Source organism: Passer domesticus, chromosome 7 (assembly GCF_036417665.1).
Source record: "Passer domesticus isolate bPasDom1 chromosome 7, bPasDom1.hap1, whole genome shotgun sequence".
NCBI classification, from domain to species: domain Eukaryota; kingdom Metazoa; phylum Chordata; class Aves; order Passeriformes; family Passeridae; genus Passer; species Passer domesticus.
The window spans coordinates 6,278,868-6,306,734 of record NC_087480.1 but is presented as its reverse complement, the minus strand read 5'-3'; the positions used below and the strand labels follow the sequence as shown (position 1 = coordinate 6,306,734).

Sequence of the window (27,867 nt, the reverse complement as noted above, 5' to 3'; positions counted from 1 at the left end):
ATTCTTAACAAAGAGAAATAAAACTTGTAGCACAGGAGAAAGTATAAGGTCACTGATAAGTGCCTGGAAAGTGTGCCTGGTAGTTTGTGCATTCTGATGAACTTTTAAATTATTAATTCCTCTAATTTCCCATTAGACCTCTGGCTCTCAGCCCTGGGTGAGCAGCACTGCGTTCCACATTTATTCCTGTGTTACATACAAAGAAGTACTTTTCCTTGCCCTTTGAAAGTGCTACCAGATAATGATCGCTAATTTCTGCATCCTTTTCAGAGAAGCTGTAAACAAGCTGTAACCCCTTCACCTTCTCAGCCCTGACCGCCTCAGGCACACTTTGCTCATTTGTTTCTTCTTCTCTTTTTTCTGAGACTGTTTGCACAGATGTGTTTTTGTACCACTAATTACTCTTTCCAATCATTCTCAGTAGCTTTCCTTGCTCTGCTAAACCCAAGATGAGGCCACCATGCACACATAAGGAGTGACATTCCATGGGCTTCACAGTAGCACAGTCCTGGCTTTTGACTGGAACACCTTTCCATTAGCACCTCACACTCCCTTTGAATTCTGGTGAGTTTTGAACTGATGCTCAGAGGCCTGCAGATGCACAGCTGGTGGCCCATTAATCCTGTGCCACCAATGTTTTGCTCATCCCTTGGGTCACTCCTTCTGTTTTACATCTGCCTGCATGGCCTTTAATGGGACACAGAGGACTGCCCTGTTCATTATAAAAAGGTTGCTCCATAACTCTGCATAATAGATTTACTCAGAGCAGTAGAAATTATTCATAATTTACCCCTTCAGGGCTTCTAAGCTGGGAGGAAAGTACATCTTGAGTATCTAGTGAGGGCTTGCTGGCATTCCAAAATGAGCCAGTTGTGCAGAAATGCACACAGCGAAATATGTGAGGCACATGTAAGCAATCCTACCCCAAACATATAGAAAAGTATCTAATTCCTTTCAAATATCCATCATGCATTTAAAGAGAGCAGAAAACACAAGCTCAGAAAGAAAGTGCCTGCTGGCAGTACCAGAAGCAGCCAGAGCTGTGGCCGTGTGCCCAGACCTCGCTGCAGGGCTGTGCAGGGGGATCAAGGGCAGCACAAGGACAGCAGGGACACTCCTGCTTCCTGCACTGCTGCTCCTGGTGTGGCAGTTCCTGAGCTCCTCTTGGCTTTAATCTGCCTTCCAGTGTTCCTATAAAATCTCTCTCCCATTAAATCTGTGCAGCATCAGGTGGGCAGGAGAAGAACCATCGATGCCCAAGCCAGCCACATCCTGCCCTGCTCACCCACGGGGAGGGGGATGCTGAGCAGCCCTCAGTGCTGGCTCTCCTCCCACCAAAGGCTGGAAACACTGGCTCTTTTGGCCAGATACAGCAGTAAGTTCAGTACAGTGCTCCTAGCCTGGGACCTGCCTGCTGCAGCATTCAAAGGGCTTTCTTGGATAGAGGTGATGAAAGGGAATCAAGAAAAACAAAATCAGAAATTCTATACAGCAGTCTGTAACTGAAGTTCTTGCATTTTCACTGCAGGGACTCTGAAGGGAGAGCAACCAGTGCTTGTGCAACCTATGTATCAAGGGAAAAAAGGGAAAATAAATATGTATTTTGTGTGGGTGAAGGTGCTCCTCAGGACTGGTGTCTGCAGAACATTGTTGGTTCTCAGGAAGTGTCCCCTACTTCATACTCAGATTCCTGGGGGTTTGCAACACCACCAGGCACATTCTTATTTACTTCTTCAGAGACTTTGTTTTCCCCAAGCTCCATCACATAGCTGTTTTCAGTGGCAGAGATGGGTTCCTCATAGTGACCTGTGCTTGAAGAAGCTGCTGCTTTCAAGTTGTGGCTGAAATCAAAAAGCAAAAAGAATAGCAACCAGAGTAAACAAAGCATCTCCAACCATCAGGATTTTGACATTATTATGGTCTAACTCAAGCCCATGTAAACTTGGGCCACTGGGCTATGGCAATATTCTGAAGGAGAGAATTTTGTCTTTTGCTTTCTGGTGGCAGAAAAATCTTGGGCATTGTAGCAGCATTGCTTCCAACCCTGAGAAAGTTTCCAAGGAGAGGCAGCAAAGGGCGTGCAAGCAATAAAAGGATTACCACCATTTCTTGCACAATCTGATAATTGCTGAAGACAAATATTTATAAAACATATTGGAGGAAACAAATTGAGAACTGAAAACAGCCCACATCCACTGTCTGGCTTATGGTATCTAATATTTTTTACATGAAGAGAGATCCTCTGAGGAGAAATGTCATCACAGCATTTTTTCCATTGCTCAGGGTTCAAATGTTACTTAAACTGCTGCCTTACACACTGCTGGGGAAGCCCAGCACTGGGATGCTGGCACATCCCACTGTAATCCTCAAGTCAGCAGCACTTTGTACCTAGAGAAGTGGTTCTTCTTGTATGTTTTGGCCAGATTGTTACTGAAAAGTCTGACACTTCCACAGGTTACAAGTAGATCAGGATGTGAAACCCGAGTGTAGAAGTAGTTATAACTTCCTTCCTAGCTATGGTTAGAAGAAGCAAATTCAGCCAGGGATGTTTTCAGGATAAATCAGAATATGACCAGTGGTTTCTAGAAGGGGAGTTCCTTTCCTTCGTATTTGAAAAAGCACTGGGAATTCAGCCTTGGAAAAAACAGAGAATTTAGCCTTGGCAATCATCTTCAGTAGCCCTCCCTGCACTTAGGAGTCAATAAGCAGCTCTTGCTCACTTCTACAATTCTGATATTGCCATGAAAAAGATCTTTCTTCCCCCATTCTTTGTTGCTGTGGAAAGCCCACAAGCCATTCTACAATACGGTGTTGAGCTAACTGTGAACCTCTTCACCCAGACTGCTTAAGGGGTTTTCATTATGACAGCTAATAGCAGTGCTTTTTATTCTGCCCTGATACATCCCCCCAGGACTCATCAATGGGCCAGATAAAGGGTTATACTCACAGTTTTACATCATAGACTTGAGCTGGAAAAGAAAAATCAGAATTTGTGTCAATAATTTGCATTTACATTCCTTAAAAAAGAATTTATTTTTCTTTACCTTCTTGGTTTAAGAAAATGACGTCTCAAGACAGAACAAAAATAACAGCCTTGGATATCATGTCAGGTAGGGGATGACTCAGTTTCCCAGGATTCAGTCCAAGAAAACAAAAACAACCCAGCTATTACACAACTGGGTTATTTTGACCCAATGTCAAAGATGAAGTTGAAGTTAGAAACTAGAAGTCCACAGTTTCCCCAGTTTCTCTAATCATTAGAAGTTCCATAAAGAACAGTTTTGAAAGTGGCTATTCTGGATTCCTTAAAAAAAAAAAAAAAAGAGGAAGAAAAATGGCAAAAGAAATACCTGACAATTTTATTATTAATTGGTAGCATGGAGTCATAGGAAGATCATTAGCAAAACAAAGGAGAAAACAAAGTCTGTGGGATCTCAAACCCCAAAACACATCTGTGTGCTCCCTGCACGGCTGGTGGGGAAGGCCCCAAGGAACATTTGGTCAAGGGGATTTCTTGTGCAGTGCAGGAGAGACAGAACATTCAGTGAATGGATCCTGTGACTGAAGACCAGAGAGGAAACAAATTCACATGGAATAGGGAGAATTGACAGTGACCTCTTCCCTCTGGGTGCCAGCTACAGGAACTACTGAGCAGCAACTGCTGCCAAAGGCTCTTCCCAGCACCAGGACAGGATGAAACCTCTGCCAGAGGCTTTAAAGATTTGGAGCAATGAGCCTGGCCAAGCAGGAGAGTCTGAGCCCTGGGGTGTCTGTGAGCAGCAGTGAGAAACAACCGACCCAAGGCTCTGTGGCAGAGCAAGCCCCACACCTTGGGATGGGCTGGGCAGGGACTGAGCTGCCCCAGAGCCAGTGCAGGGATGGAGGGTGCAGCTCAGGAGCACCAGGGCCACTGCTGCTCCAACCCCACAGCTGGTGCCTGGAAGACCCTCCTGGCTGCAAGGACTTCTCTGCCTCTTTGGGGCTCCCACCGCCTGTGGCATTTACTGCCTGCATGATGCCAGACGTGCTGGAGCTGCAGCTGGTGGCTGCAAGCTCTGCTCCAAACCCCAAACCCATCAAAGGTAAAGCCATGCTGGGCACGAGTAAAACATTCAGGTTTTCCAGAACATTGTACTCACCATCTTTGGGCTTCCTCATGCACATGATAAGAGAGATGACAAGGAAAACCACAGCACCACACACCACAGCAATCAGGATGACCAGGTACAGGGACAAGCCAGTCCTCTGGGAATCTAAAGCAACACAACAGAGGAATTTCAGACAGGGGAGGCCTCCTGGGTGACAGCAGCAGCAGCAGGGACATGACATTTGCCATGTCCCCAAGGCCAGCAACAGCCAGCCCTGCCTGAGCACATGGGGCTGTGTCCCCACAGAGCCCTGGTCCTGTGGCTCTGAGGGGGTGTTGCGTGACCCAGCCCTGTGTACACCTCACCAGGGACCACAGCTGTACAGACAGTGTCCATCTCATGCTGAGGTGACTAGGGATGTGAGCTGGACAGGATAATTGCACTGCATATCCTAAAATAAAGCTTTCCATTCAAGGATGCTGCTTAGTTCTGTTTGGAAAGTCTAAACCTGTCACAATGCTGCAAAGCTGGAGGATGTGTAGGTCTGCTCAAGGCACAAATTAAGGCTTTTCTGCTGTTTCAGCTTTGACAGTCCAAGATAAAAAATGGACTGACTGCTCAGGAGCACAGCAACAACTCTTTATGGAAGAATTTTTTAAAATGTTGACATATGGGGCACACAAACATCCAGAGCCTTTTAAAGAGTCACCATGAATTATCTGGGTCCTTTGAGAACAGCTGTTAATGCAATTTGCAGTTAAAAAGGAAGAATACTAATTTTGAATACAGAGCATCTGGTTTGGGTGGTCCTTAACCTTCTTCTCAGCTTGGTTTTGCTCTTACTTACCACGAATTGTTTCATTCTTCCCTGGATATACCACACCACTGTCAGAAGTTGTTGCTGTTATGGGCAGATCTGGAAAACAAACATGAGTTAAAGTCTGACAGTGCATTTCCAGCCATCATCTTAGCACCAAGAGAGCTGGGATTCGAGCTGTAGGATCAGAAGAGAATGCCTGCAGCCCCTTTACAAGGCAGTGAAAACAGGCAAACTGCAGAAATGAGCACTATGTATACAGTGTACTGTAGAGAGAGTACCTGCAGCACCATATGGTCACTGGATGGATGCTATATATAGCATAAATACATTTTTATGTATAACCTAACTGCACAGACACATGCCAGGTACCTGTGTGCATTTGCATGTCTGTACACACACACCTGCAGTAGTGGTGGGGCCCCATGGAGTCCAGGAGGTTCCTGAGGTACCTCCAGGCACCAGCTCTGTCTGAGGTTTTTCTGCAAGAGCAATCAACACCTATCAGCATCTTCCCTCAGCTTCCAGTGACTGACACCAGCTTCCACAATCCCCACAGGGTTGCTGGGGCACCATAAACCCAAATGAAACATAATCCAGCCATAGAAAGCAGGTCTGCTCTAGTCCAGACAAAAATTCCCACATCCCACTAAAACAAATGGGAAACCACAAGCCCTCCCTCAAAACTGCTGTCCCTGGTCAAGTACATGTTTTCAGCTGGGTCTGAGGAAGCTTTTGCATCCCTTGTGTCTGCCACTGGAGACACCAGATCTGCCCCCCTTCAGCAGCTCTCATTCCAGATCAGAAAACAAGGGACAAAATCCTTTAGAAAAGGACCAAACCCAGAACATCCCATCCCATATGATCTGCAGCTTAGGAAAAGGCATTTTCAGCAGCCCTAAGACACTTACGGTCTCTCCTACAAAGATGACATATAAAGCCACTGTGGATTGGAAACTGAGGGATGCAAGATCTACTTTCAGAAACACCCGAGTTAAAAACTGAGGCACATGGACTGAAGCTCAGTGCTGCCAAGACTTTGTACCCCAGCAATAAAACCCCTTCCAGGCACTGCTGACACACTGCCCCAACACGCCACCCTTGCCATCAGCTGTCACTGCTGCCACCCTGACCTGTGGTTGAGTGGTGTCCCCCCGTGGTTCCCACATTCCTCTGCAAGGCCACGGTTGTTGTGGGCACATCTGCAAGGTGAGGGGATGGAGAGGCTCACACAGGGCTTTGCCCACCATGGTGATGCTGCTGTGGTACAGAATTGCCCACAGGTGGGAGCAGGAGGAAGCAGCCCCCTCCCAGCTGACAGGAGGGGGATGCTGTGCCAGCAGCGAGCCCTGTTCCTGTGCTGCCCCCTCCAAGGGGTGACTGCTGGGAAAGCAGCACAGGGCTTCAGCCACAGCGCCGTGCCTGGGGCTCACAGCTCTGCCTCTTTCACAGGCCACTGCCAGGTGCGTGTGCCTGGCTCTGCCAGCAGGGGCTTCACAGCTGTGCTGATCCAGGCACCAGCCACGGAGAGCTGCAAGTTTCCCACCAGGCACCCATCATGGAATCATTTGGATGGAAAAACTCCTCTGAAGCCATTGAGTGCAACCTGTCACACAGTGTCCTGCAGAGCCTGGAGGGGTCAGAGCCTGGAATGAAGTGCAGTGTGTCTCCCTGAGACACGCAGCCGGTGCTGGGGAGCAAAGGCCAGTGTGGTTTGTTCTGCCACTGAATTACCACTCACTCGCTCCTGCTGCTCAAAATAAAGCCCCGACTCCTTGTCTCAACTTGCTGAATTGCAGTGGGCAGCATTACAGAGCCAGGGAGAACTTCAAAAAAACCCACAGAGGAATAAATACATGAACGTTTGAAGTAGAATTCCTCTTTTGCATCAGAAAAGAGCAGTTCCTCAAAGAGGAGGAAATTGAGCACAGGAAATACAGAAGGACACGGGCTGGAGCCAGCGGGGAGGGCTGTGTCCGAGCGCCGAAGGCGTTTCCTTCTTTGCGGGCAGGGCAGGAGGACGCGCTGCCTTGCCCTGCAGAGGATTTGGCTGCGGGCGCGGCGGCACTCACCTGTCACCGTCAGCTGCACGGCATCGCTGCGCTGCGCGGCGCCGGCCCCAGCCCTGTTGTGCGCCTCGCAGAAGTACGTGCCGCTGTCCGAGGGCCGCAGGCTGCGCCAGGCCAGCTCAGCCCCGCTGCCCAGGGGCTCGGCTCTGCCCGCCGGGCCGGCCCGGAACCAGCGGTAGCTGATGGGAGGGGAGCCGCCGGCCTCGCAGCTCAGCCGGGTGCTGGCCCCGGCCGGCAGCGTCAGCCCCGGCCCCGCCGCTCTGATGATGGGCTTGGTGGCTGCCACTGCAACACAAAGCACAGGGACCCGGGTCACGGAGCCCTGGCTGTGGTGGGGACCGTCCCCCTGCCACGGCAGTTCCTGTTTTTGCTGTCGGTGCCTTCCCCCCAAAAAAACCAAACAGCTCAGCTTGAGCATCTCCTCCCTGCACAGGATGAGCTCAGCTGTGCCACCCAGGTGTCCTGCAGTCTCTGTGCCTCTATAATCCCCCCACACGGGCAGAGGGAGGGCAAGCACATGCGGGTGAAATTTAGTCAAAGAACAGCAATACAGGATCCCTGGGATGCCACTGGGAAACATTGAGTCACTGGCTACAGATAGAGCCAGGGCTGGACTGGTCCTGGAGGGGCCACACTCCTCCCTGAGCTGCAGGGTGCTGTGTCCTGGGCAGAATTTCTCTCTGACCTGTTTGCTGTTTCTTGCTGGAGGCTGACACTGATCAGCAAAATGCTTCTGCATGCAAACACACAGTCACTGCCTACCTGCTCTAATTCCCAAAAGCCTTCCTGAGCCAAGCCTTTCCCTCCTCATCAGCCTCCTCCTTGGATTTACCTTTTACAACCTCCAAACTGGTGGTGATCTCCTTTGCTATCAGGCTGTTGTTACTGTCTCTCCAGGTGACCTGGCAAGTGTAGGTTCCTCTGTCAGAGATCTCCAGGCTCAGGATGAGAAGAGACACATTTCCTGGGGCATTCTTTGGGATGCTGACTCTGTCCCTGTACTCAGCCAGGAGGACGTGGTCCCCGGAGTCATCCCTGCGGAAGATGGTGCCTGAGCCCTTGTCGTGTACCACAGTCCAGGTGAGGGTTTGCTGCACGAGCTCCTCCACAGGCACATAGGCACAAGGCAGAGTGACAGAATCCTTCCAGACCCCTTTGATCTCACTGGGGCCACTCAGCTCCAGAAAAGCTGCAGGAAGAAAGGAAGATTAAAATTAAGCCACAGAGCAGCCAGGGTGAAGGCAGCTCCCAGGTGGTGAAGCCACGGCAAGAGCATTGGCAAAGAGAACCCAGCAGATGAGAAACACAAGCAGGCACTGGGGGGTGTGAGTGTTGGGCTGCTCAGGGGTGGGTTAATCAAAAATCAATGTGGCTTGAGGATGGGAGGTGGCTGATGGCCGGGACACCGACTCCTGCCATGGTGCAGCCTGGCTCTCCTGCCCTGCCTGGTGCTCTCCTGCCACCACCAGCACTGAGTAGAGCACAGGGTCAGAGTTATTGGATATCTTAGGCTTGAGGAAAGGAGTTGGTTTGAAGTCCAAGTTGCAGCTCCCTGGTCTCAGCCAATGTCTGCTCCAGACATCACCCCTGGGGCTTCTGAGGAACAGCAAAGACTTCCCTCCTCCACTGCCTATTTGTGTATCTGAAACACACCATTCTCTCAGCCTAAGCCAAGCATGAGAAACTTAAACCACTGGCTCAAGGAACCTAAAACTCTTTCCTGTAAAAATGCAGACCATTGCCTTTATCCCAGCACATTTCTCTCAGTCTGAGGACTGAATCTAAGCTCTTCCCAAAACAGAGCTGCCCCTGCCAGGCACACCCAGGGCAGGCCCAGCCCAGACTCACCGCTGCAGTGGAGAAGGGAACTCAGGAGCACAGCTGCTCGCAGCATCATTCCCATCCTGCCTTCACAGCTGCTCCCTCTCCAGCCAGAGCAACCTGCTTTTCCCAGGCTGGGGTAAATCAGGAACACTTCCCTGCCCGGGCTGGCTCTGTCACCGAGCATCCGGGACAGCGGCCGGTGGCTCTTCCTTCCTCTTTATCAGAAAACAAGTGTCTCAGTGACCACCAGAGGCGTGGGCACAGCGGAAACCCTAAGGAAGGGTGCAAAGAGGAAAGTGTAAAAGTTACTTCTACGTTATTTTGTAGCTTCTGCTGAGTATGTTTTTCCCCCTTCTGTTTTTTAATTTTTTTCCTTTATTTCTTTTGAGTCCTAGGCAACCATTTCTTCCTCTTTTCCTTGTTGTGTTGCTTGCTGACAAATAAGCTTTAACACAGAATTACACACAGGTCTGAGAGAGAACTCATTGGGAGCTGAACCATCTAGGTCCTCACAATTGACTTTCTCGCCAGCTTCTGTGACACCCACCACTATGCTTTAAGTTAAGGTTCATGAAACCCCTTAAATCTTTACATTACCAGTGCAAGACAGATGATTGTTGTAGGTCTCTTCCAGCTGGAATATTCTGTATAAGAGAGGATGAATTCAGGTATACAAATCTAAAGCCACAAATATCGCAAGAGCTGCAGATAGCCAGGCCACCAATCCCACTGCATCTCACAGATGCATCCTCCCTTCTCACAGAGCAATTTAGCTGCTTGGTTTAATTGGTTAATTGTTTTCAATTACAAGGCCTGATTGGGGCCATGCCTTCCTGCAGTGCCTTCAGACTACTTGGGAACAGGTGAACATGGAGATGCCCAGAGAGAAAAAGAGGAACTTGTCAAAGCAGAAAATCTTTGAGACCATGAAAGTGTGGTTTCTTTATGTAATGATATATTACTATTCTTTAAATTGTATAGTTAATCTCTATAATTCAGTAATTGAGCACTAGCCCTAGGAAAATTATCTGTTTTCTACTGAAATATTCCATTTGATGGATTTTACTGCCTTTTACTGTTTTCTACAGCTCTCAATTTTTCTTCTGCTCCAGTAAAAGAATATCTTCTGCTTCCTTGCATTCAGCTGAACCAAAATGAGCCTTTGCTGTTGTTACACCCAAATTCAACACCCTGTCCTCAAATACAAGTAATCAGACTAATTCAATGCAGCCATCCAAATCCCAGCCCCTGGTGTGCTAGTGAGACATGGTTTGGGTCTGCAGTGGCACCGTGGGATCCTCCCTTGTGGCCCTGTGTTCCTCCACCAGAATCTCCCCTGAGATGCCACTCCAGCCTGCAGCCCCTGGGACAGGGAGGAGCAGGAAAAGCTGCTGTGGGCTGCAGTGTTCATGTGCTTCTTGGTTCAGGGAGGGAAAAGACCACGTTAAGGTCAAATCGTTGGAACTCCTTTGCAGGGGACAGAGCTTGCTGGAGGAGGGTAGAAGCCTGCATTATCTTGAGCTAAGTCAAAGACAGTGGTTTGGCTGGGGTAGAATTAATTGTCTTCACAGTGGCTGGGGTTATGTTTTGCATAGGCTGACAATACAGAGATGTTTTTGTTATTGCTGATCAGTGTTAGAGCCAAGACCTTTTCTGCTTTTGTATGGCTTCGCTGGTGAGGGGCTGGGGGTACAGGGGAGGTGGGGAGGGGACACAGCCAGGACAGGTGACCCCAACTGACCCTGCCCATGACATCACACTCAGTACAGAAAGCTGGGGGGAAGAGGAGGGGGGACATTTGGAGTGATGGTGTTTGTCTTCCCAAGTCACCACTACACGTGATGGGGCTCTGCTCTCCTGGAGGTGTCTGAACACCTGTCTGCCCTGGGAAGCAGTGAATAAATCCTTTGTTTTTCCTTGCTTGTGTGCCAGCTTTCACTTTCACTATTAATCTGTCTTTATCTCAACCCAAATATTTTCCAGCTTTTACTTTTCCAATTCTCTCCACAGTCCTACTGGTGCAAGAGTGAGCGAGTGGCTGTGTGGTGCTTGATTGCTGGCTGGGGTGAAAACACAACAGGAACGTATCACCAGCAGGATCTGGACCAACCAGGAAGTTGAAACTCAAACTGTGTGACTAAAAAAGATGTGTAGGTATTTTTTAGTGTATTTACATTTACCCTGTAAATGTGTAGGTGTTTTTTAGTTTATTTACACTGTTGGGGGGAACAGTGGCAGGAAGAGTTTTATCCTTTATAAAATGCAGCACCAGGCTCCTGTGGCTAAGGTGACTGTGGCAGCAACCCCTTGCTTCTGCTTTGGGCATCTTTGATACCATGATGCTGCCTTTCAAACAAGAATCTTGTTTTAGGAGACAGCAAAACATTCTGAGCACGGATGGATGAGGTGGCATCACACAGCCCAGAAGAGACAGAGCAAAATCAGTTTTTCTTGTATTCTGGAAAGCTGTTAGCCAGCACACAGGAGATATGAACTGATGGCAAGGCTCCCACAGTCGGTGTGGGGAGGGCTGGGCTGGAACAGTGCAGAAGTAGATCTGAAAGGAGCATGCAAGAGGAACTTGGCACTTTCTCAGTCTGCACCCGCCACGCCTGGGAGTGTTCTGTGGATTCCCAGCACGTGAATGATAAGGGAGAGCAATCTTTCCTCCCCAGACACAGAGATAAAGGCCAGGAGCCAGGCAGCAGCCATGTGCACTGATGCTGGAGAAGGAAGGAAGCTGCTGCTACAGCGAGGCCCCTGTGGTCACGGGTGACAAACCTCAGGCTGCAGTGGGCAGTGCCCACCCAGGCTGGCACATGGGGCTGCTGACTCAGTGCCTGGCCTCGGGCACAGGATGGGCAGCAGCTGCACTGGCAGAGGAGTCTGTCCATAGCTCCACATGCCCTGTCCTTGTCCTTATCCTGAAGAGCAGCATGTTCTGTAAAAAGATCCTTTTTCTTGGCAGTGGAAATGATCAACAGTCCCTTACTTCAAGGAAAATCCCACAAAAACTGTAATGCCTGTGGTGCCAATTACCCTGGGCAGTCTGCACAGGGGTGCCAGATCTGGGGTCTGCCTGATGCTACAGATGATCTGGGCTGTTCCATTTCCTCCTGTTATCTCCAGTGAATATTTTAATCCATACCTTATGGAGCTGAGGGCCGTTCCTACTGGGGTCTGTGGAGAACATGTGCAGGTGTGCCCTACATCTGGTGTATTTTTCAGCACACACAGTATTGTGAGCTTTCACATCAACCCTTTTGAAAAACCAGTCCCAGGTGCTGTTCTCCCACGCTCTGCAAACAGACACTAGGCTTTCCTCATCACCCTAGTCCTGAACCAGCAGCAGCTGCATCATGAGACCACGCCCCAGGAGCATGAAAGAAATCAGTAAACAGGTTTGGGAAACATTAGCACAGACAGGAACACACACAAAGAATGTACAAGAAACACAGTAATCTTTTTGCAATTCTTGAGTTTAATTACTTCAGCATGTGGGGTTGTTTTTGTTATTCAGTCTTCCCCTTTCCATTGCAATCTTTCTTAGGAAAGTTGCACAAATACTTTTCTCGGACCTGTACATAAACCAGACACACAAATTTACAAATGTTTTTTTTTTCTTTTTGCACTTTTTGTAAGCCTTGGTTTCTTAGCTTCTTAAGAGAGAGAGTGTATTAAAAACCCATGATGCACTCAGACCCAATACCTGACAGTGAGCTGCGCTGAGGGGAGATGACTCTGAGACAGAGGAACATGACACTAATCCATGACAGAAATTACAGTCCAACCAGTGCAGGGAGTCAGAGGCACAGATCAGCCTCCCAAAGAACTCTGTTGTCTGCATGGTGCTGTCAAACAGCACACCAGAAAAGCCTGGATTTCACTGATTTCACTCTTGACAAAACTGTGGCCTTTGAGAAGGAATTAACAAACCAAACGTGACCTGGGACAGATGCAACATGCTCACCTCCCCCTCTCCCTTCAGCTCATGAAAACTTGAGACTATTCAGCCCTTGACCTCAACAAGTCAGCGAAAGAAAGACTCTGAAGGCTTGAGTAAGACTAACTTGACAAAAGGCAATTCAAAAGATGGAAATGAGAAGGGTCACAAGGTAAGAACAGGTACAGAACCACAGAAATAAAATTACACTGAAGGTTTTACACACTTAGGAGCAGGACCTTCCTTTGCAACTCAGAGATCTGACAGTGAAGCACAAATCCAATGAAGTCAGGCCAGCACAGGTAACATGCATTATTATCTAGCAGGCTTCAGAATATCTACCTTGGATTCTTGAATGTAAAAGAGCTCAGCACTTATAAGTTCAAGAATGTTAGAGAGAACAAAGCCTGCAGGTAGCCTGAATTCCTAAAACTGGAAAAAAATTTAAAGTGACTGTGCTGGCAGGAAATATCAGGTGGTATTATCCAAGGGGGTTTCTACCTGCATCCAGGCCTCCTGCTGTCACTTCGGCACACAGCAGGTTTGTGTGGGCTGGTGAAGCTGTGACGGGCTTGGTACTAGCACACAGCTTGCTGCTCCACTGACACTGGGGCTGGGCTCACAGTACAGCTGCTCAGAGAACTTGGGAAACAGTGCCAAAAGGAACTCTGGGGAAGGACTTTTTGGTGAAGCAGACACTAGTTTATGTAATTCATTGTCAAAAGACTCAGATGCATCTGGTTGATTTGATTTTAAGATTCCACAGGCAGAGAGTGCAGTGTGAAACCTGATGTCCATACAGGGGCAGGGAACAAAAGCTGCAACCAGCACAGAGACACCTTAATGTGAGTCAGTGCAAGGCACCCCAGGGCTCCCCTTCTCATTTCAGGGACAGCTGCTGGCTTTGCCCAACATGAATCAGTCCTACTGACTACCTCCAAGGACACACAACCTGTGAACTGGGGGCAGGTCACCCCGGAGCTGCCATGCAATGTGCATGAGAAATCAGCACTACACAGGAGGGCAAGCACTTCCTACCACAACTCCTACAATCCAGGGCAATGGATGTGTGCTAGCATGTTACAAAATAATACTCCACAGTTAAATGTCATTTTCCATAGGAAAAATGTTCCCTAAACCTAGGAGCGAATCTAGGAGTATGAAAGTAATCTAAGCAGATGCAAACAATTGTAGCCAGTAACTATAAAAAAAAAAGAAATCTCAAATTAAAAACAAAATTTAAAAACAACTTAAATTCAAACAGTAGGCAAGCCACCTATTGAAGCAGGCTCTCCAAAGAGTAAAACCCAGGTTTAAAATATTACACACCACATTACTATCCAGCTAATAAAAACAAACACCACCCCCCAACAAAAAAACCCAGCCAAACTTTACAAACAGGATACAAACAGATTTCCTCTCGCAATAAGAATATTGGATAAAAAGTTATGGAATACACTGTGGTATGTTTACAGGGCTGTTGTTCTTCCCCTCTGTCTGGTGCCTTCACTCCACCAGCTCTTGTTGTTGTTGAGCTTGTGTTCAGTTGTCCCAGATGTGCTCCCTGCTTGCAGCAAGAGAACTTCCATTTGTCTGTGCAGAGCAGGGTCCCCAGGAAGCAGGTGAGGACCCAGCTCACACTTTTTGCTGCTCCACTCCTTTGGTGGTTATTCCATAGCACTAAGCTGGTTACAGATGTTCTATGGGTTCAAGAAATTTCTATCTCAGAGGCCTCATCTATGAAGTTAGCAACAGGACTGAGAAGCAGGAGTGGAAATAGTTTATACTCTCCATTCCCATCTTCTGGGAGGAGAGGTGGATCACCCATTCCCAGAGTGTCCAGAGGCTCGGCCTGGCTTGCTGGAGCTGCAAGTGGCACCACAGTTCCACTGGCTGATGGAGGCTGGAGAGCAGGTTTCTCCTCCAGGGGAGGCAGCAGAAAGTCTTTCGGATCATCTGCCTTCCCTGCAGCTTCACCTGAAGGCAGCTCTTCAAATAAGGAAAGCAGAGGGTTGGCCCTGTACTGGATCAGCTGCATATCTGAGGGAAAAACAAACAGTTCAAACTGTTTCACCAAATGAGGGCTCTTATTCAAGGCAAGAAAACCTGGGGAGGTTGCTTCAAACTTGGTGCACTACAGGAAAGCCCCACAGCTGTCAGAGTGAAGCCAATGCCCCTGGGCCTGGAAACATCAGTGCCTGAAGCCCACTCCAAGCCCCTGACTCTCACAGCCTGTGTAGGAGATACTGCCACAAGGGGGTTTGCAGATCTGCTCCCCACTGTGGCACTCATGTCACGTTTCCATTGAAAAGGGACACAGGATGGGACCCATGCTTTCTGTGTGAAAAACCTCAGGGCACAGGATGGGCCTTTAAAGACTGAGGCACAGCTTCAAGACCAGTGAAACATCACAGTCTTCACAAAAAGCTTAAGCTCAGACCAAAGGAGATATTACAGGCTACAACAATTCAATTTCAATATACAGTTTTCAAAGAGAGTGGAGCTGCCACAGAGCTCAATGCTCCTTCCTGCCCACCTTTGCTTCCTGCTGTTTCCCTCTCACTTGCTCCCAGACCTTCAGTGCTCTCTGCCAAGTTTGCCATCTGAAACAAAGCAGACAGAGAGTTAAGACAGAATGTTTAACAACAACAAAATGGAAAATCTTTACTGACTGGTTAACAGAATTAGATGTGAAAGGAGGAGGAAAGAGAGATGGAGCAAGTGAGCAGTGAGCCTGTCATTGCACATGAAGGCCTGCACACAGGAGCTCTCAGGAGGAGGCACAGTGAAATACAGACAAACTTAACTTACTAAACAAAACAAGCTTCTGACCAGCAAATATTTGTTCTACCTTCCAAACCAACAGCTTTATTATAATCGGTCTTGTTGGGATAACAGTTAAACATGATTTCATCATGTATCTGAATCCGGCAGGCACTGCTTAAACACAGCTGCATTTTATATCAGTTGTAGTCAAAGCTCTTCTTACTGCAAAATCCTAGTTTAAATATTATTTCAGGACTACAACAGAAATAACACTTCCAAGGGTATTTTTTTAATAGTATGAATCAATTTTAGGAACTGGACCAAGAGAAGTAAGTTTGTGCGGAACTTCTGTATATCTTCTGAGAAAATCCCACAGAGCCAAGTTCAGAACAACTACAGTATATTGCATTACAATTTTCATTTAGTACCTTTCCTTTAGTCTCCAGACAGGCATTCCAAGTTTGTGACTGCACTAGGAATGCAGGACTGGAAATTATCTTGAGATCCCTCCTAAATTCCAACAAGCCAACCTTGGTAACTGAAACCCTGGAGTCAGCTGGATGAGATGAACCAGCAGTGTCACCCTGTGCCACCAACCCTGTGCCACCAACCCTGTTCCCACCCTTGAGCTGCATCAAGCAAGATTCAACTCCCAGCACCACATTCACCCTCCCCACCACAGAAGTCAATCTTACATTTTCAATACCAGGGGGAGTTTCCATCAGGTTCATATCCAGGGCTGGCAGCTCCGGATTAAATGTCTGAAAATAAAACCAGATCATATGTCAACCAACAAAGCTCTTAAAATAAAACTGCAGAGAGCTCCTGAAAGGACTGCAGGACCCAGTGAGCTGCTCTTTCCACTGAAGCATGGGGACAGTGGCACCTCCATGGGCCTTCAGCTGGGAGCCTCAACCTGTGGCAGTAAACTGAGGTCACAGGAGGAAAAAAGGTTACCCTATTTCCCAGTGATTCCAGGAATAGATCTAAGTTCCACTCCATATCATCCATATCATCCAAATGAATCCATTACAGGGATGTATGTCAGGATGTGAAGGTATGTGATTAGGCTTGAGAAGAAGTGAGGCAAATTTTTTTCTTTTCCCTCCCCCCTTCAGTTCTGTAGAACAGGAATCCTGTATGACGTGGAAAGACTCCCTGTACACTGTGAATACCTACGAATCATTCTGTAATTATTTGCTTTTCAAGATGTTCCTGACTCTTACCCATTACAACATGAAATAAACTAGCAGCATTTCATGACACCACCTGAGCAGCATTTCTCAGAAATCAGAAATCATGAGGAGACACTCACGTCGCTGAACGCTTCGGCACCGAAGTTGTACTGCTTCCCTGACAGCATTGCTTGCAGCTCTTCAAGGCTGGCATCGATGCAGTTCAGAAAATCCTGAATTTCCTCTCTAAAAAGACAGAATGACATAGCACTATAAGGCACAGCTGGCAGGCAGGGCCTTCTCTTGCCCCACAGGGCAGGTTGCCTACAATCCAGAGCAGCCAAATGGATGAAATCACATTCCCGTATCACCTTTCACTCCATTCTCTGAGGTACAGGCACAAGGGAAGACTAACTGAACAGCAAGCACAACTACAGTTACCAGGTCAAAAAGCAGTTCCTCCTTCCATACCTACTTCCTCCCTCATTTGAATACCTGGTGAATGTTCTCAGATCCCAGCCTGTATATCAGTATCTGTTTAAACAAAGGTTTCATGGCTTTGCCCCGGGACAATAAATGAGAAGCAAAGGGCTGGAAATAATCTGGGCCTGAAGGAACTTTTACCTGCTTTGAAACACTGGCTTGTTGCCAAACTGGACATGGTTCCAGGGACAGTGGGAAGGACATGAGGGACAGTGAAGAACCTGAGAAGGCAGCTGCAGGCACAGTGCCCACACTGCATGTCTTGCTATGCCACAAGGTGCTCCTGTACTGAATTCCCAGCACTAAGGAACGGGCAGTTCCAAGGCAGTGCCTCACATCCTGCAGTGCAGGAGAGAAGATACAGCAGGGCCTTCAGACCGTGAATGCTGGGACACCACCCCAGACCCTCCTACCTGCTGCTGACCACAGCAGAAGAGCTGCAGGAACAAGGGTTAAAGCTTTGTCCTTGACAGAGCTCTCCTGCAGCCACAGTGGGGCAGGATCCCACAGCCTGCACCCCTGATCCAGGGCTGTGACCTGACAGGGCACAGGGGAAACAGCTTTGTACAAATGGGCCAGAGAAGGAAAGGAACAGTGAGAGGACCACCAGGACAATCCACATCCAGGTCCCAGGAACAAAGGGCCCACAGTGCCAGCCTGAGATCAGTGCCCTGCACCTGCTGCTGGCAGCACCTGGCAGTGACAGCAGTGGGCTGAGGGGACACACTGATGAATGCACCAGCAGTCAGGCACACATGTTACCACAAAGGTGAAGGGACACTTGCCCTTTTTCAACGTCTGATACCAGCACTTTTTCAAGCCCTGGTAACAAAGGTGCAGAGAATTCACTTTGTCAATGACAATTCAAAAGCTAATTCCCCATGTTCTGCCAAACAACACACCCTCCAGAACTCTGACAGCATCCCACGAGATGACAACAGCATTACACTTTTCAGGAACAAGTTCGTACCTGTCCAGCAAAGGATCATTTTGGTTTCCAGAGCTGTTCTCATTCAAGATGGAGTCAATTACTGACACGGGGTCCTCTGGAGCATTTGGCTGTGCAGTGTGGAGCTCCACAGCAGCTGTGCCTATTTCACTGGATTTGCTGGCATCATTTACAGGAACTGATGGGACAGGTTCTGCACAACTTAACTCACTTGGCTGTGATACTTGACAAAGAGGTAAGCCAGGATCTAGAGCTGCCTGTGGCTCTCTAAAATGTGACCCAAAGAGAAACAACACACAGGAGAATTTATCAAATGCATTACTATTCATTTCAGGTTTAGTATCTCAGATCTTAATAAGATTAGGCCAGTCAAGGATTCAAGTAACAAACTCGTCATTAGAAAAAGCAGCAAAGTGGCAGATGAAGAATCTCTTACTACAGCTTATACAGAGACTATGTATCAGAGAAAAACACCTCTTTTTCCCCGGCAAAAAAGCAGCAATATAGTACATAGGAATTAGGCAGGAGGGAATCTCCTAACAGACAGACTCTGGAAAGAAAAATATTCCAAATCAGTCCATATTTTACTTTAGGCATTAACAATTAAATGGGTTTTCAGTAAAATCTGTTGCCACACAGAGAATGCCTTCCCTAGGATATGATTAGTGAAAGCAGTATTGAAACTGGAAATACATCTATACATCTTGATTTGTTAACAATCTATACAGATTTTGGATTATTAGAAACCTATATATGCATTCAGGCCCCTGCTCAATTGAGAAGTCAAGTATGTGTTCATTTGTTGAACAGACAGAAAAGCCTCAGCAAATTAAACTTGCAATGCCCATCAGCCTGTCAGGCCTCCAGGGACCCCTGAAGAGACATGAGCTCTGACAATGAGCAATGCTACATGGTGTAGAAGGAAAGCCTACAACAGGCCTGTCATGCACAAATGGACATTCAGAGAGACATTCTCTTCCCCAGAATCCAGATGGATCACCAACATTAACAGAACTACCCAGTTATCAACCCAGGCATAAATACTTCATATACTTAGGACATACCTGGCTCTGCCACTTGTGTGTGCCACAGCAAGGAGGCCATTGGTGGCATTTTCCAGGGTGTCAGTGATATCTCGGATTATCAGACCTGTACCATTTCCATCCTCTTCAGCTGCACCATGTTCAGAAAAAGCCATCTGCAGATATAGTACAGAATGAGTAAACCACAGGCTCTGACCTTCTCTTTTCTCATACTGAAGCCCCATTCTCCTTGCAGCTTCTCTTTCCTGTTCACATTACACCTGTGACCAGTTGCACTGATTTGCATGATTTTACAGCCAGAGTGTTGCTGTAAAGCTGCCCATTACAAAAGGGAGAGCATTTGATTACCAGGTTAGGGTACTTGTAGCTACAAGGAAGACTGATATCCCTGTGTATCATCCTGTCCAACCCCCTGCCTGCGTCCCTGGGGAGACTTACAGCTTGGCCACTCTCCACAGGGATGCGGACATACTGCCGACTGTACTTGGAGGGTGAAGCACCCGCAGCATCCGTGAGAGACCTGAGACAGAGCACAGCTTTAGTGAATCCTGCCAGCCTGAGGGAAGGGCTGCAGCAGTGCCAAAGACAGGCAGCAGTGGTCAGCACTCCTGCCCTCCCAAGAAGCCTGGCTTTTGGGAAAAAAGTGTGTGTAAGGAAGGGTACCGCAGGCAGCCTGTCCTACACACACACACTGTGGTTTGGGAGAAGTCGTCACACATGCACGTTTTGAGATTTACCATTTCTGATAACTGTGCCCTTTGCAACTGAAAATGTATAGAATATTCCCTTCCCACCCATTTTAGTGATGAGGATACTTATTTTGTGCTTGACTGAAATTCCATCAGCTTTCTCAAGTTTGAATATACAAATGATAAAAATACCTGTCACGCAACAGAAACTGATTTATCCCTACAATTCACATCTGACACTGGTCTGGGACCTATCAAGTAATTACCTTTTTCTTTTGACCCCAACAATATAATTTCCTCGCATCAAACTTAGTATAAATTGAAGAATCTAAAAAGGAAAAACAAAAGAAAACCAAAACCAGGTGGTCAGCATAGCAATCCTAACATAAATTCTTAATTCAGATTTTACTATAAAATTATATAGTTACATGACAGAAATTAACAGGTATTTTAAAAAAACATTTGCAATTGTATTTTAAGGAACAAAGCAAGAGTTGCAAACTGCATAGAAATATTAGCCCATTTGCACAGTTGGCTTTTTTTGAAATGCAATATAGCAGCACAAGTCACTAGAGAATTCCAGACCAGAAACAGCTGAGGAATAAACCAGAGAAAATTTTTTCCAGCGTGCAAAGTCCTACAGTTTCTGCATTCCAAGTTCACTTCTCAAGTGGTCTAAATGTATCCTGGTCCAAGATCTTTCACAGACTCCGTTCCATGTGCCTGCAATCTCTCAAGTTCTGGGCTCCTGTTACCATGCACTGTCTCCACACACTGACAGCCTACTATGACTTTTCCTTAGTGCTTTGCTCGTGGTTCTTTACTGTGCTACTTCTGGGACACTCAGGAACTGTGAACATTTTCTTTATGCTGTATTAATACAGCCTGTTCAGCTCTGTGTCATTTGTCATTCTACATAAGCAAAGAATGCCATGAAGTATCACAGAGGCAGGAATAAGGATGGTAGCACTGAAGATGCTGCAATGGTACCTTAGACAGCAGCTTCTGTTGTTGACTGTGCTTCTGCCTTAGAACTGCCACTTCTTTCCACAGGGCCTTATTTTCTCTGCAATGCAGAATAAATCAGAAGACAGAGGATGAACAGAGTTTACTTTATATGCTCTAGTTTTACAGCTTTCAAACTTTTAGAGTACCTTGCAGAACCAATGGCAACATTCCCTCTGTGGATAACTAACCCTCAGTTAATTTGATCCACTAACAAACTCTGGGTTAACTCAATTTTCCATCAGCAGCATGAAACACTCATTTAAAAAGGACACCCTCATCCTCTGCTGCTCCACCAATAATCTTGGTCTGAGGTATTCCTTCAAAGCCTCAAAGCTGTTGAATAAGGACTTTGTGTTACACTCAGCCTGTTTCCAAACACTGATAGCCTTGGGACAGATCTAAAGATGGTGTTCAAAGGGCTTGGCTGTTTGTTTTTTTTTTTTTTTTAAGGAACAGAGAGAGAGAAAGGTATCTCCTGGACTCTGGTTGATATCTGCTGGCATACCAATGACCTGAACAAATTACCAGTGTCTGTATGAAGGGTATCTGAGAGAACAGAGATGAGGATGTGCAAAGTCCACTTCAAGTTAGAAAGAAAACAAAACACCAATTGTCCCTCACTGCATCCAACCCTGTTTGTATTCAAAAAATCAAATGCTTTTATTGACCTAAAAACTACTACAGGTGCTGGCAACCAGAGTGAAATCTCAAGGCAGCCAACAAACACCCAGTCTAAATCTCCAGTCTGTAACTGAATTACAAAACCAAACAAAATTCAGAATGTTGGGTGGGGTGGAATGGGCATTCTTAGGAAAAAATATAGCTTCACCTGTTTCCAGTTCAAACGAAACCCATATTTAGCCAGTCTCCATCAGGTATAAGCAACATTCAATGTGTAAGCACCCCGAAACAGCCGAGTCTACCTCTTCATGTTAGCCAGCCTGACATCCATGTTGTTCTGCTGCTCTCTCATCTCCTGCACCTCAGACAGGACTTTGTGCAAATCCTCTGTGCAGACCTTGAGATCCTCAGTCCTCACTGCAGACACCTGCAATAGGTACACATGCTTTACTACAAACAGTGCATGCTCCTTGCTGCAGGAGAGTGCAGCCAGTCTGCAGCCCCATTACAAGAGCAGGTAAGACTGCAATTCTTACATGGCACAAAACATCACAACTGCTACAGGTGACAATCCTTAGGACAGGCTGCACTGTATGAACAAAACAAGATGCCAATAAAAAACATGAGATTAGCACTTTGTACCTGGACACAGTAGATTCGTGACTGTAATTCACAATAAAAACCACTCTCTGCAAAGAGCATTCCCTGGGGGTTCCCTGCCAGGCCTGGTGACAGTTTGCCCTCTAGTGTCACAGAGCAAACACCAGCAAAAAAAACCCCACAGCTGATAGTGGAAGAACAAGATGACCATATTCCTTCTAGGTGTGGGTAAATCTGTCAGCAAAGGAGTAACAAATTTCCAGTAAGTTACCAGGAGATTAAGGTGTCTAGTTAGATGCATCCTACTCAATCTGAAAATTTATGCCACACCAGCTGAATTGCAGATTCCCCTGTGGGTGTTTCCTCTGCTACCTCTCTGCTCAGTGACATTCCAAAGTTATGGAGACTTGTCTGCAGAAGGAAGAGACCAAACAGCTCTTCTGCTCACAGCACAATCTGTGAATGCTGCTGCTTTAAACAACGGTGGAAAAGCCATCAGAAAGCAAAAAGTTCACCATCTCCTTCCTGCACTTCTATATTAAACATTTTCCAGTTTCTTCAGCAACTCTCTCTGCAGCAGAAGCATTGTTGACTGCAACACAATTCAGGACTTTGAAAAAGACAGGTCTATAGTGCATCACAGGCACACATCTGAATGACACATCCAGGTTTTGTGGACATAATTTTGAACATTATTTTGCCAAATACTGACTATAATTGAGCCACATGGAGTCACACCCAAGCTGCAGGCTGCTGGGAGTTTTCTTGTTACTCTGCTAAATTCAAGGAGATCTGAAAGCATCTCATGTGGATTCCATGGGGAAGATGAAAGCACCAAAGTGGTATTGGCCTGCTGAGGTGTGAGGTAACTCCTGTGCAGGTGGGCTCACACATCTTGCCTTCCAAAGGGGAGTGGAATGGTCAGAAATGAACCAATGGTGTTATAAACCAACATCCCATCCCTTTGTGCTGGCACAGAACACAGCTGTTGTGCAATCACTTCTCAGACATGACTAACAACTTTCTTGACACGATCCCGTGGTGCAAAGGATGCACTGAAGGGTCTGACAGTTCTCCTCCCTGTCTGCAGTCTAGATGCTTTGCTGTTTGCTGCAGTTAATAAATTATGCTAATGTACACAGGGTGCATCCCAAATGGAATTCAATGCTGTCTGATTCCCTTCAGCACATCACCCCTCTGTGGGAAGACAACCAAAACTTGTAGGAAGTGGGTGGAAATCCCAAATGCAGCCAGCTAGCCTCCAACAAAACAAGAGCCAATATAAATTTTGCCCAAGTACAAGGAACTGTTCTTCAGAGTCCCCAACTGGTTAATCAGGGGATCCAGTCCTTGGGTGCTGAGGCACTGGCACAGGCTGCCCAGGGAAACTTGGCTGTCCCATTGCCATCCCTGGCTGGATGGGGCTTGGTCTCGTGAGAGCTGTCCCAGCCCATGGCAGTGGGTGCAAGGAGATGAGCTCTAAGGTGCCTTCCAACTCAAACCATTCTGGTGTTCTATGAAGACACACAGGGTATCTGCACACCAGCAGAGCTAAAAGTGAAAGGGAGGAAAGCAAGTCTCCTGCATTCAAACCTGTATTCCAGACACAGGCTTGAAATACAGTTTATAGCAAACACTGCAATATGGCTCCATTCCAGGCAGTAGAAGAGCAAGGAAATTAATGACTGCTTTTACAAAAAAAATCACAAACATTTCCTGTGCAACAAAGAATGTCTTTCACCAACCTATTCAACACTTCACACGAATATCCTTGGCACTGAGCAGAGCTTTTGTCTTTCCATCTAGAACACTCCACCCAGCGCACCACCCCTGGGACACATGGTGCCACACCTGACGTCAGCGTGCACCTGCCCTGCCAGGCGTGCAGGCTGGGACAGGCTGGTCACAGCAGAGGGGGGGACAGGCCCCAGCCAGCGCCACTCCATCGATCCTGGCTCCCAGCAGGGGCAGCTCAGGGAGGAATCAATCCAAACATCATTGTGGCTCTCCAGCCTACGCTGCGCTTTTATTGCCCCGGGCAATGCAGCCACACCTGACAACAGCCTGAAGAAAAGGTTCTGCTGTTCAAATGTCAACGTGATGTATCATGATACTCTCTTCCTCAGGATATTATGGGCTGTAATGTGCCAACAGAGGATAAGTATCTGTGCAGAAACAGGTCAGACAAGGCCTGAACGTACAAAAGAAAAGCAGAAAGTGCTCATAAGGATGTGGCTTAGTGGGCAACACAGTTTTGGAGGAGCAATATACTTTAAGTAAACTCATCCAAATGAACTGGTTACTGATGTCCTTGCTAATTCTTAATGAGTGCCAAATGGGAATGTATTTTCTATTGCTTCTTCTACTTTGTGCCTTTCTTGGAGTTGGAGATGCTGACAGAGCTGCAGACCATGCTAAACTGCAGTCAAGGATATGAACTCTGTGGAGAAGGGCTGTGGTTTGATGATGATGAAGAACGTGATCCTACCCCAGCTCACAACCAAGAGCAGAGCAGGTTCTGTCTAAGCACTGCACAAGGAGGCCCAGCCAAGCCAAGCCAAGCCAAGCCACCTTGGTTCCCATGGCATTTGCTGGCTGTGTTTGGAACACCCACATGAACCCCTGATAAGCCACTTTTTGTAACTAAGTGAAGTAAACATGTGCTTGGACTATACCTTGCGCTTGATGTTTTCCAGTAAATGTGCCTTCCCTTGCTTGAAGAAAGGGTGCTGGAACTCAATGACTGAGCTTTTCTCTGCTGTAATGATACCATTCTCCAGAGCAATCACCTTCCTGAAACCATCTGTGGAGAGGAAATCAACAAAGCCATTTCTTGCAGTTGAAAGCTGACTCGGAATACATACAGCTTAAGAAAAGTCCAGTGCTACCAAAACACCCACTGCACTACAGTCACTGGGGGCAGAAACAATGAGAAACAGCCAAGGTAGCCTTTCTTGGTGCTCAATGATTTCACTGCTCTGATCTCCATAGCTAGAGGATATGTGCACAGTACCACTGCCTGCCCCTGGCAGGCTGCACGTGCACACACAGCAGAGGCCAGCCAAACCATCACAGCCACCCACAAACCTTCACAAGTTAGTTAGAAATGAGATTTATTACGACATCCTGAGTAGATTCATGTCCCAGTGAATGCAGAGGAATGTACACCTTCCCTTTTATCCCTAACAACTACACATCAAAACAAATGCTGTCATGTACCACCATGGTCTACAGAATGAAGCAAGGCAGAGAAGCTGATTCCTTGCCTGCCTATGCAAACACCTGCAGCAGAGCACCTTCTACATACCAGACTGCCTGCACAAAGTAAGATATTGCCAGCTCTATTTCCATCACTGCTCAAACACCACCATGCATGATTCAGCTGACAGGCCACTCCATGTCTCTCCTCAGTCAAGGTTTTAACACAATTAATGCACTCCAACTATTATTAGAAAGCCAGGATAGATCCAGCAGGAAAAGGAGGCTTCCACTACATTATACAGCTACATAGGAATATTTGCTTTTTTTTCATTTATCCAGGCTACAAGGGAAGAGATGATTGTTTCTGTGGATTATCCTCTGTCACTCAAGTGATGGATCTCACAAACACAAGCACACAACACGAACAGAAGCATCTGCCCTCTGTCCAGAGACTAAACAGATGAGCTACAGGTTACAAACCCATACAGGCATCAGCTAGAGAGATCAGGCAAACCCACAGTGCAAGGACAGAGAGCTCCTCCCTGTCAGTCTGAAATTCTAACTAAGGCAGCACCTCCTGTGCTGTTTGTCCCTCCACTGGTTCCAGAAGATTCTGCATTACTCCTGTTGGTTGCTGCAGCCCTGCATGCTGCACTGTGCCCTCGAGCCACCCTCACTGCACCCCTCTGCCTGGCCACACTGCACATGTGCTATGCAACACTGCCACACGATGCTCTCAAGTTGAGCAGAGAAAACACACTGAGAAATGCAGTGCAGCCCATCAGTGGCACTGCTCTGGTTCCAACACAGCAAAGCAGGCAAGAGCAGTGGTAGCCCCAAAATCCAGGCAATTTTTCTTCACATTCTAGGTGAAAGGGTGCACACGCAGCCTCTGCTCCCCTGGGACACACATGTTTGCTGCAAGAGCAACACTGGAGCTCAGGGAACCTCAGGCTAGCTCTAGGCACCAGCACACATTCTTACAGCTGTTACTCAAAAGGACTTGGAGCTAAAACACAAAAACCAAACACTGAACCATGCTCTACCATCAGTCTTTTCTTTTGTAAAGCAAACTTAAGGCCAGGGCTCAGGATTCTAGGGATGAAAAACTTGCCAAGTCCATTTGCTTGTTTAAAGAAATCCAAACCAAAGCCAGCAGCCATGAACTTGGCAGACAGAGTGCGTAGGAACCGCTGATGCTTACACATGTTGAGCTGCCGTATGAAGCTGGAGATATTGTTGTGTTTGAAGTACTTGGGGAGCAGCTCCTTGGCAAACCTCTGCTCATCCAGAATGCAGAAATTCTCGCCATTCTAGGAAACAAGCAGAAGCAACAGTTAGTGAATAAGCACAGCTTTTCTAAGGTGTTGCTCTTAAGTGAAGGTCATAAATCAGCCAAGACTGTTCTGACAGCAGGGAAGGGCAAAAGACTTCACCAAGTGAGCGGGCTGTGGGAACACCTGGGACTGGAATAAAAAGTTTGAGTTCAAAGACACAATTACACAGAACACTTCTACTGAACAGGTAATTTTCTTAAAGCCCTGACACGCTGATCTTAATGAAAAGCAAAATTTTTCTAAAAACCCGCTCCCTTCGTCCCCAGTAAACATAAGCATTGCACAAGCCCAATGGAATCCATGCCACTAAAGAGATTTCATCTCCTTTCATCAGCCTGCCCAGCTCCTGACAAGATTCTTCCATTGTACGTGCTATGTCATCACTAAAAATAACCACGTAACGTTGCTCAGCTACCGAAAGTTCAGACAACACAACCCAGCGGTGACCAGGGGTAAGTGTGACACCAGCGGTGCCAGATTTTTAACGTGCTCAAGACCAAACTTCCTGGAAACAGGAAGAGCTTTTTGCATCGCATTTATATTGTCCATGAAGAGGACAAAAATACTGCGTTTCTTTTCATCTTTGTAAAGGGCAAACGGCTGGAAAGAAGTGGAGAAAAATCCTACGGATTAAAAAATGACAGGGAACAAAAGTAAACACGGCGCGTGCGGTCAGCGTGCCCGCGGGGCACATCCCTCCCCGCTCCGGAAGGAAAACGGACACTTAATGGCTCCTGACAGCTCCTCTCGCCGCGGGGAGCGGCGGAGCGGCAATGCGGGCCGGTCCCCGGGGATGCCCCGCCGGGTCAGCCCGGCCGCGGCCCGCAGGCGGGGGCCCGGCCAGCGGGGAGGGCCCGGGCCCGGCCCCGCGCCCGCAGCGCCGCCCGCAGCGCCGCGGGGAAGCGGGCAGGGCACGCTCCGGGCCGCCGGGAGCCTCCGCCGGCGCCCGCCCGCCCGCCGCGCTCCGCCACCGCGGCCCGGCGCCCCCGCCACCCTCGAGTCCTTCGCGCGGGCCTCCGCGGGCCGGGCCCCGGCGGCCGCCTCACCCTGCTCCAGCAGATGACGTCGTCGCTGTCGGGATCCTCCAGCAGGGCCCAGAGCTTGGCCAGGAAGCCGGGCACGGGCGCGGGGCCGGGCGCGCCGGGGGCGGCGGGGCCGCGGGGCAGCGCGGGCGCCTCCCGCATCCTCGGACCGCGACGGGCCGCGCCGGCGGGGACGGGCCGCGCGCCGCCGCGCGACGCACCGAGGGGCGGG

General features: G+C 47.8%; 2 protein-coding genes and 1 long non-coding RNA gene across 5 annotated transcripts; 1 reads left to right on the top strand and 2 right to left on the bottom strand.

The window, feature by feature from the left end:
- Positions 1-18: 18 nt before the first annotated feature.
- On the bottom strand, positions 19-8,982 carry LOC135304321 (V-set and immunoglobulin domain-containing protein 4-like). 3 transcript variants are annotated; one of them, XM_064426599.1, is made up of 9 exons: positions 8,823-8,982; positions 7,807-8,163; positions 6,978-7,259; positions 6,039-6,107; positions 5,310-5,387; positions 4,936-5,004; positions 4,140-4,253; positions 2,948-2,969; positions 19-1,841 (listed from the first exon to the last, which is right to left on the bottom strand). In XM_064426599.1, exons 1-9 carry the CDS (start codon positions 8,980-8,982, stop codon positions 1,658-1,660), a joined length of 1,335 nt encoding a protein of 444 aa, XP_064282669.1. In that variant the 3' UTR covers positions 19-1,657. The 3 variants fall into 3 exon arrangements, with proteins under 3 accessions (XP_064282669.1, XP_064282670.1, XP_064282671.1); XM_064426600.1 differs by lacking the exon at positions 6,039-6,107; XM_064426601.1 differs by lacking the exons at positions 5,310-5,387; positions 6,039-6,107.
- Positions 8,983-9,628: 646 nt separating this feature from the next.
- LOC135304323 (uncharacterized) lies at positions 9,629-11,595 on the top strand. The gene is made up of 3 exons (XR_010365736.1): positions 9,629-9,661; positions 10,809-10,948; positions 11,170-11,595. It is a non-coding gene; the product is annotated as an uncharacterized LOC135304323 (long non-coding RNA).
- Positions 11,596-12,259: 664 nt separating this feature from the next.
- On the bottom strand, positions 12,260-27,846 carry LOC135304320 (heat shock factor protein 3-like). Its single transcript, XM_064426598.1, has 13 exons — positions 27,660-27,846; positions 26,481-26,589; positions 24,751-24,878; positions 21,778-21,902; positions 20,837-20,912; positions 20,113-20,174; positions 19,596-19,677; positions 19,179-19,312; positions 18,136-18,381; positions 16,823-16,928; positions 16,203-16,268; positions 15,278-15,344; positions 12,260-14,781 (listed from the first exon to the last, which is right to left on the bottom strand). The coding sequence occupies exons 1-13, from the start codon at positions 27,795-27,797 to the stop codon at positions 14,450-14,452; spliced, it is 1,671 nt and encodes a 556-aa protein (XP_064282668.1). The 5' UTR covers positions 27,798-27,846; the 3' UTR covers positions 12,260-14,449.
- Between the last annotated feature and the right edge of the window lie 21 nt (positions 27,847-27,867).

Excerpts from the sequence above, each read along its gene's own strand:
- LOC135304320 (XM_064426598.1), bottom strand. The coding sequence starts at position 27,797 with ATGCGGGAGGCGCCCGCGCTGCCCCGCGGCCCCGCCGCCCCCGGCGCG. Across the intron at positions 26,590-27,659 it reads ACGTCATCTGCTGGAGCAGG|AATGGCGAGAATTTCTGCAT; the intron begins GTGAGGCGGCCG and ends CTTGTTTCCTAG. Across the intron at positions 24,879-26,480 it reads CATACGGCAGCTCAACATGT|ATGGTTTCAGGAAGGTGATT; the intron begins GTAAGCATCAGC and ends TCCTCTCCACAG.
- LOC135304321 (XM_064426599.1), bottom strand. The coding sequence starts at position 8,982 with ATGCTCGGTGACAGAGCCAGCCCGGGCAGGGAAGTGTTCCTGATTTAC. Across the intron at positions 8,164-8,822 it reads TTCCCTTCTCCACTGCAGCG|CTTTTCTGGAGCTGAGTGGC; the intron begins GTGAGTCTGGGC and ends TTCTTCCTGCAG. Across the intron at positions 5,005-5,309 it reads GGGCCCCACCACTACTGCAG|ATCTGCCCATAACAGCAACA; the intron begins GTGTGTGTGTAC and ends TTTGTTTTCCAG.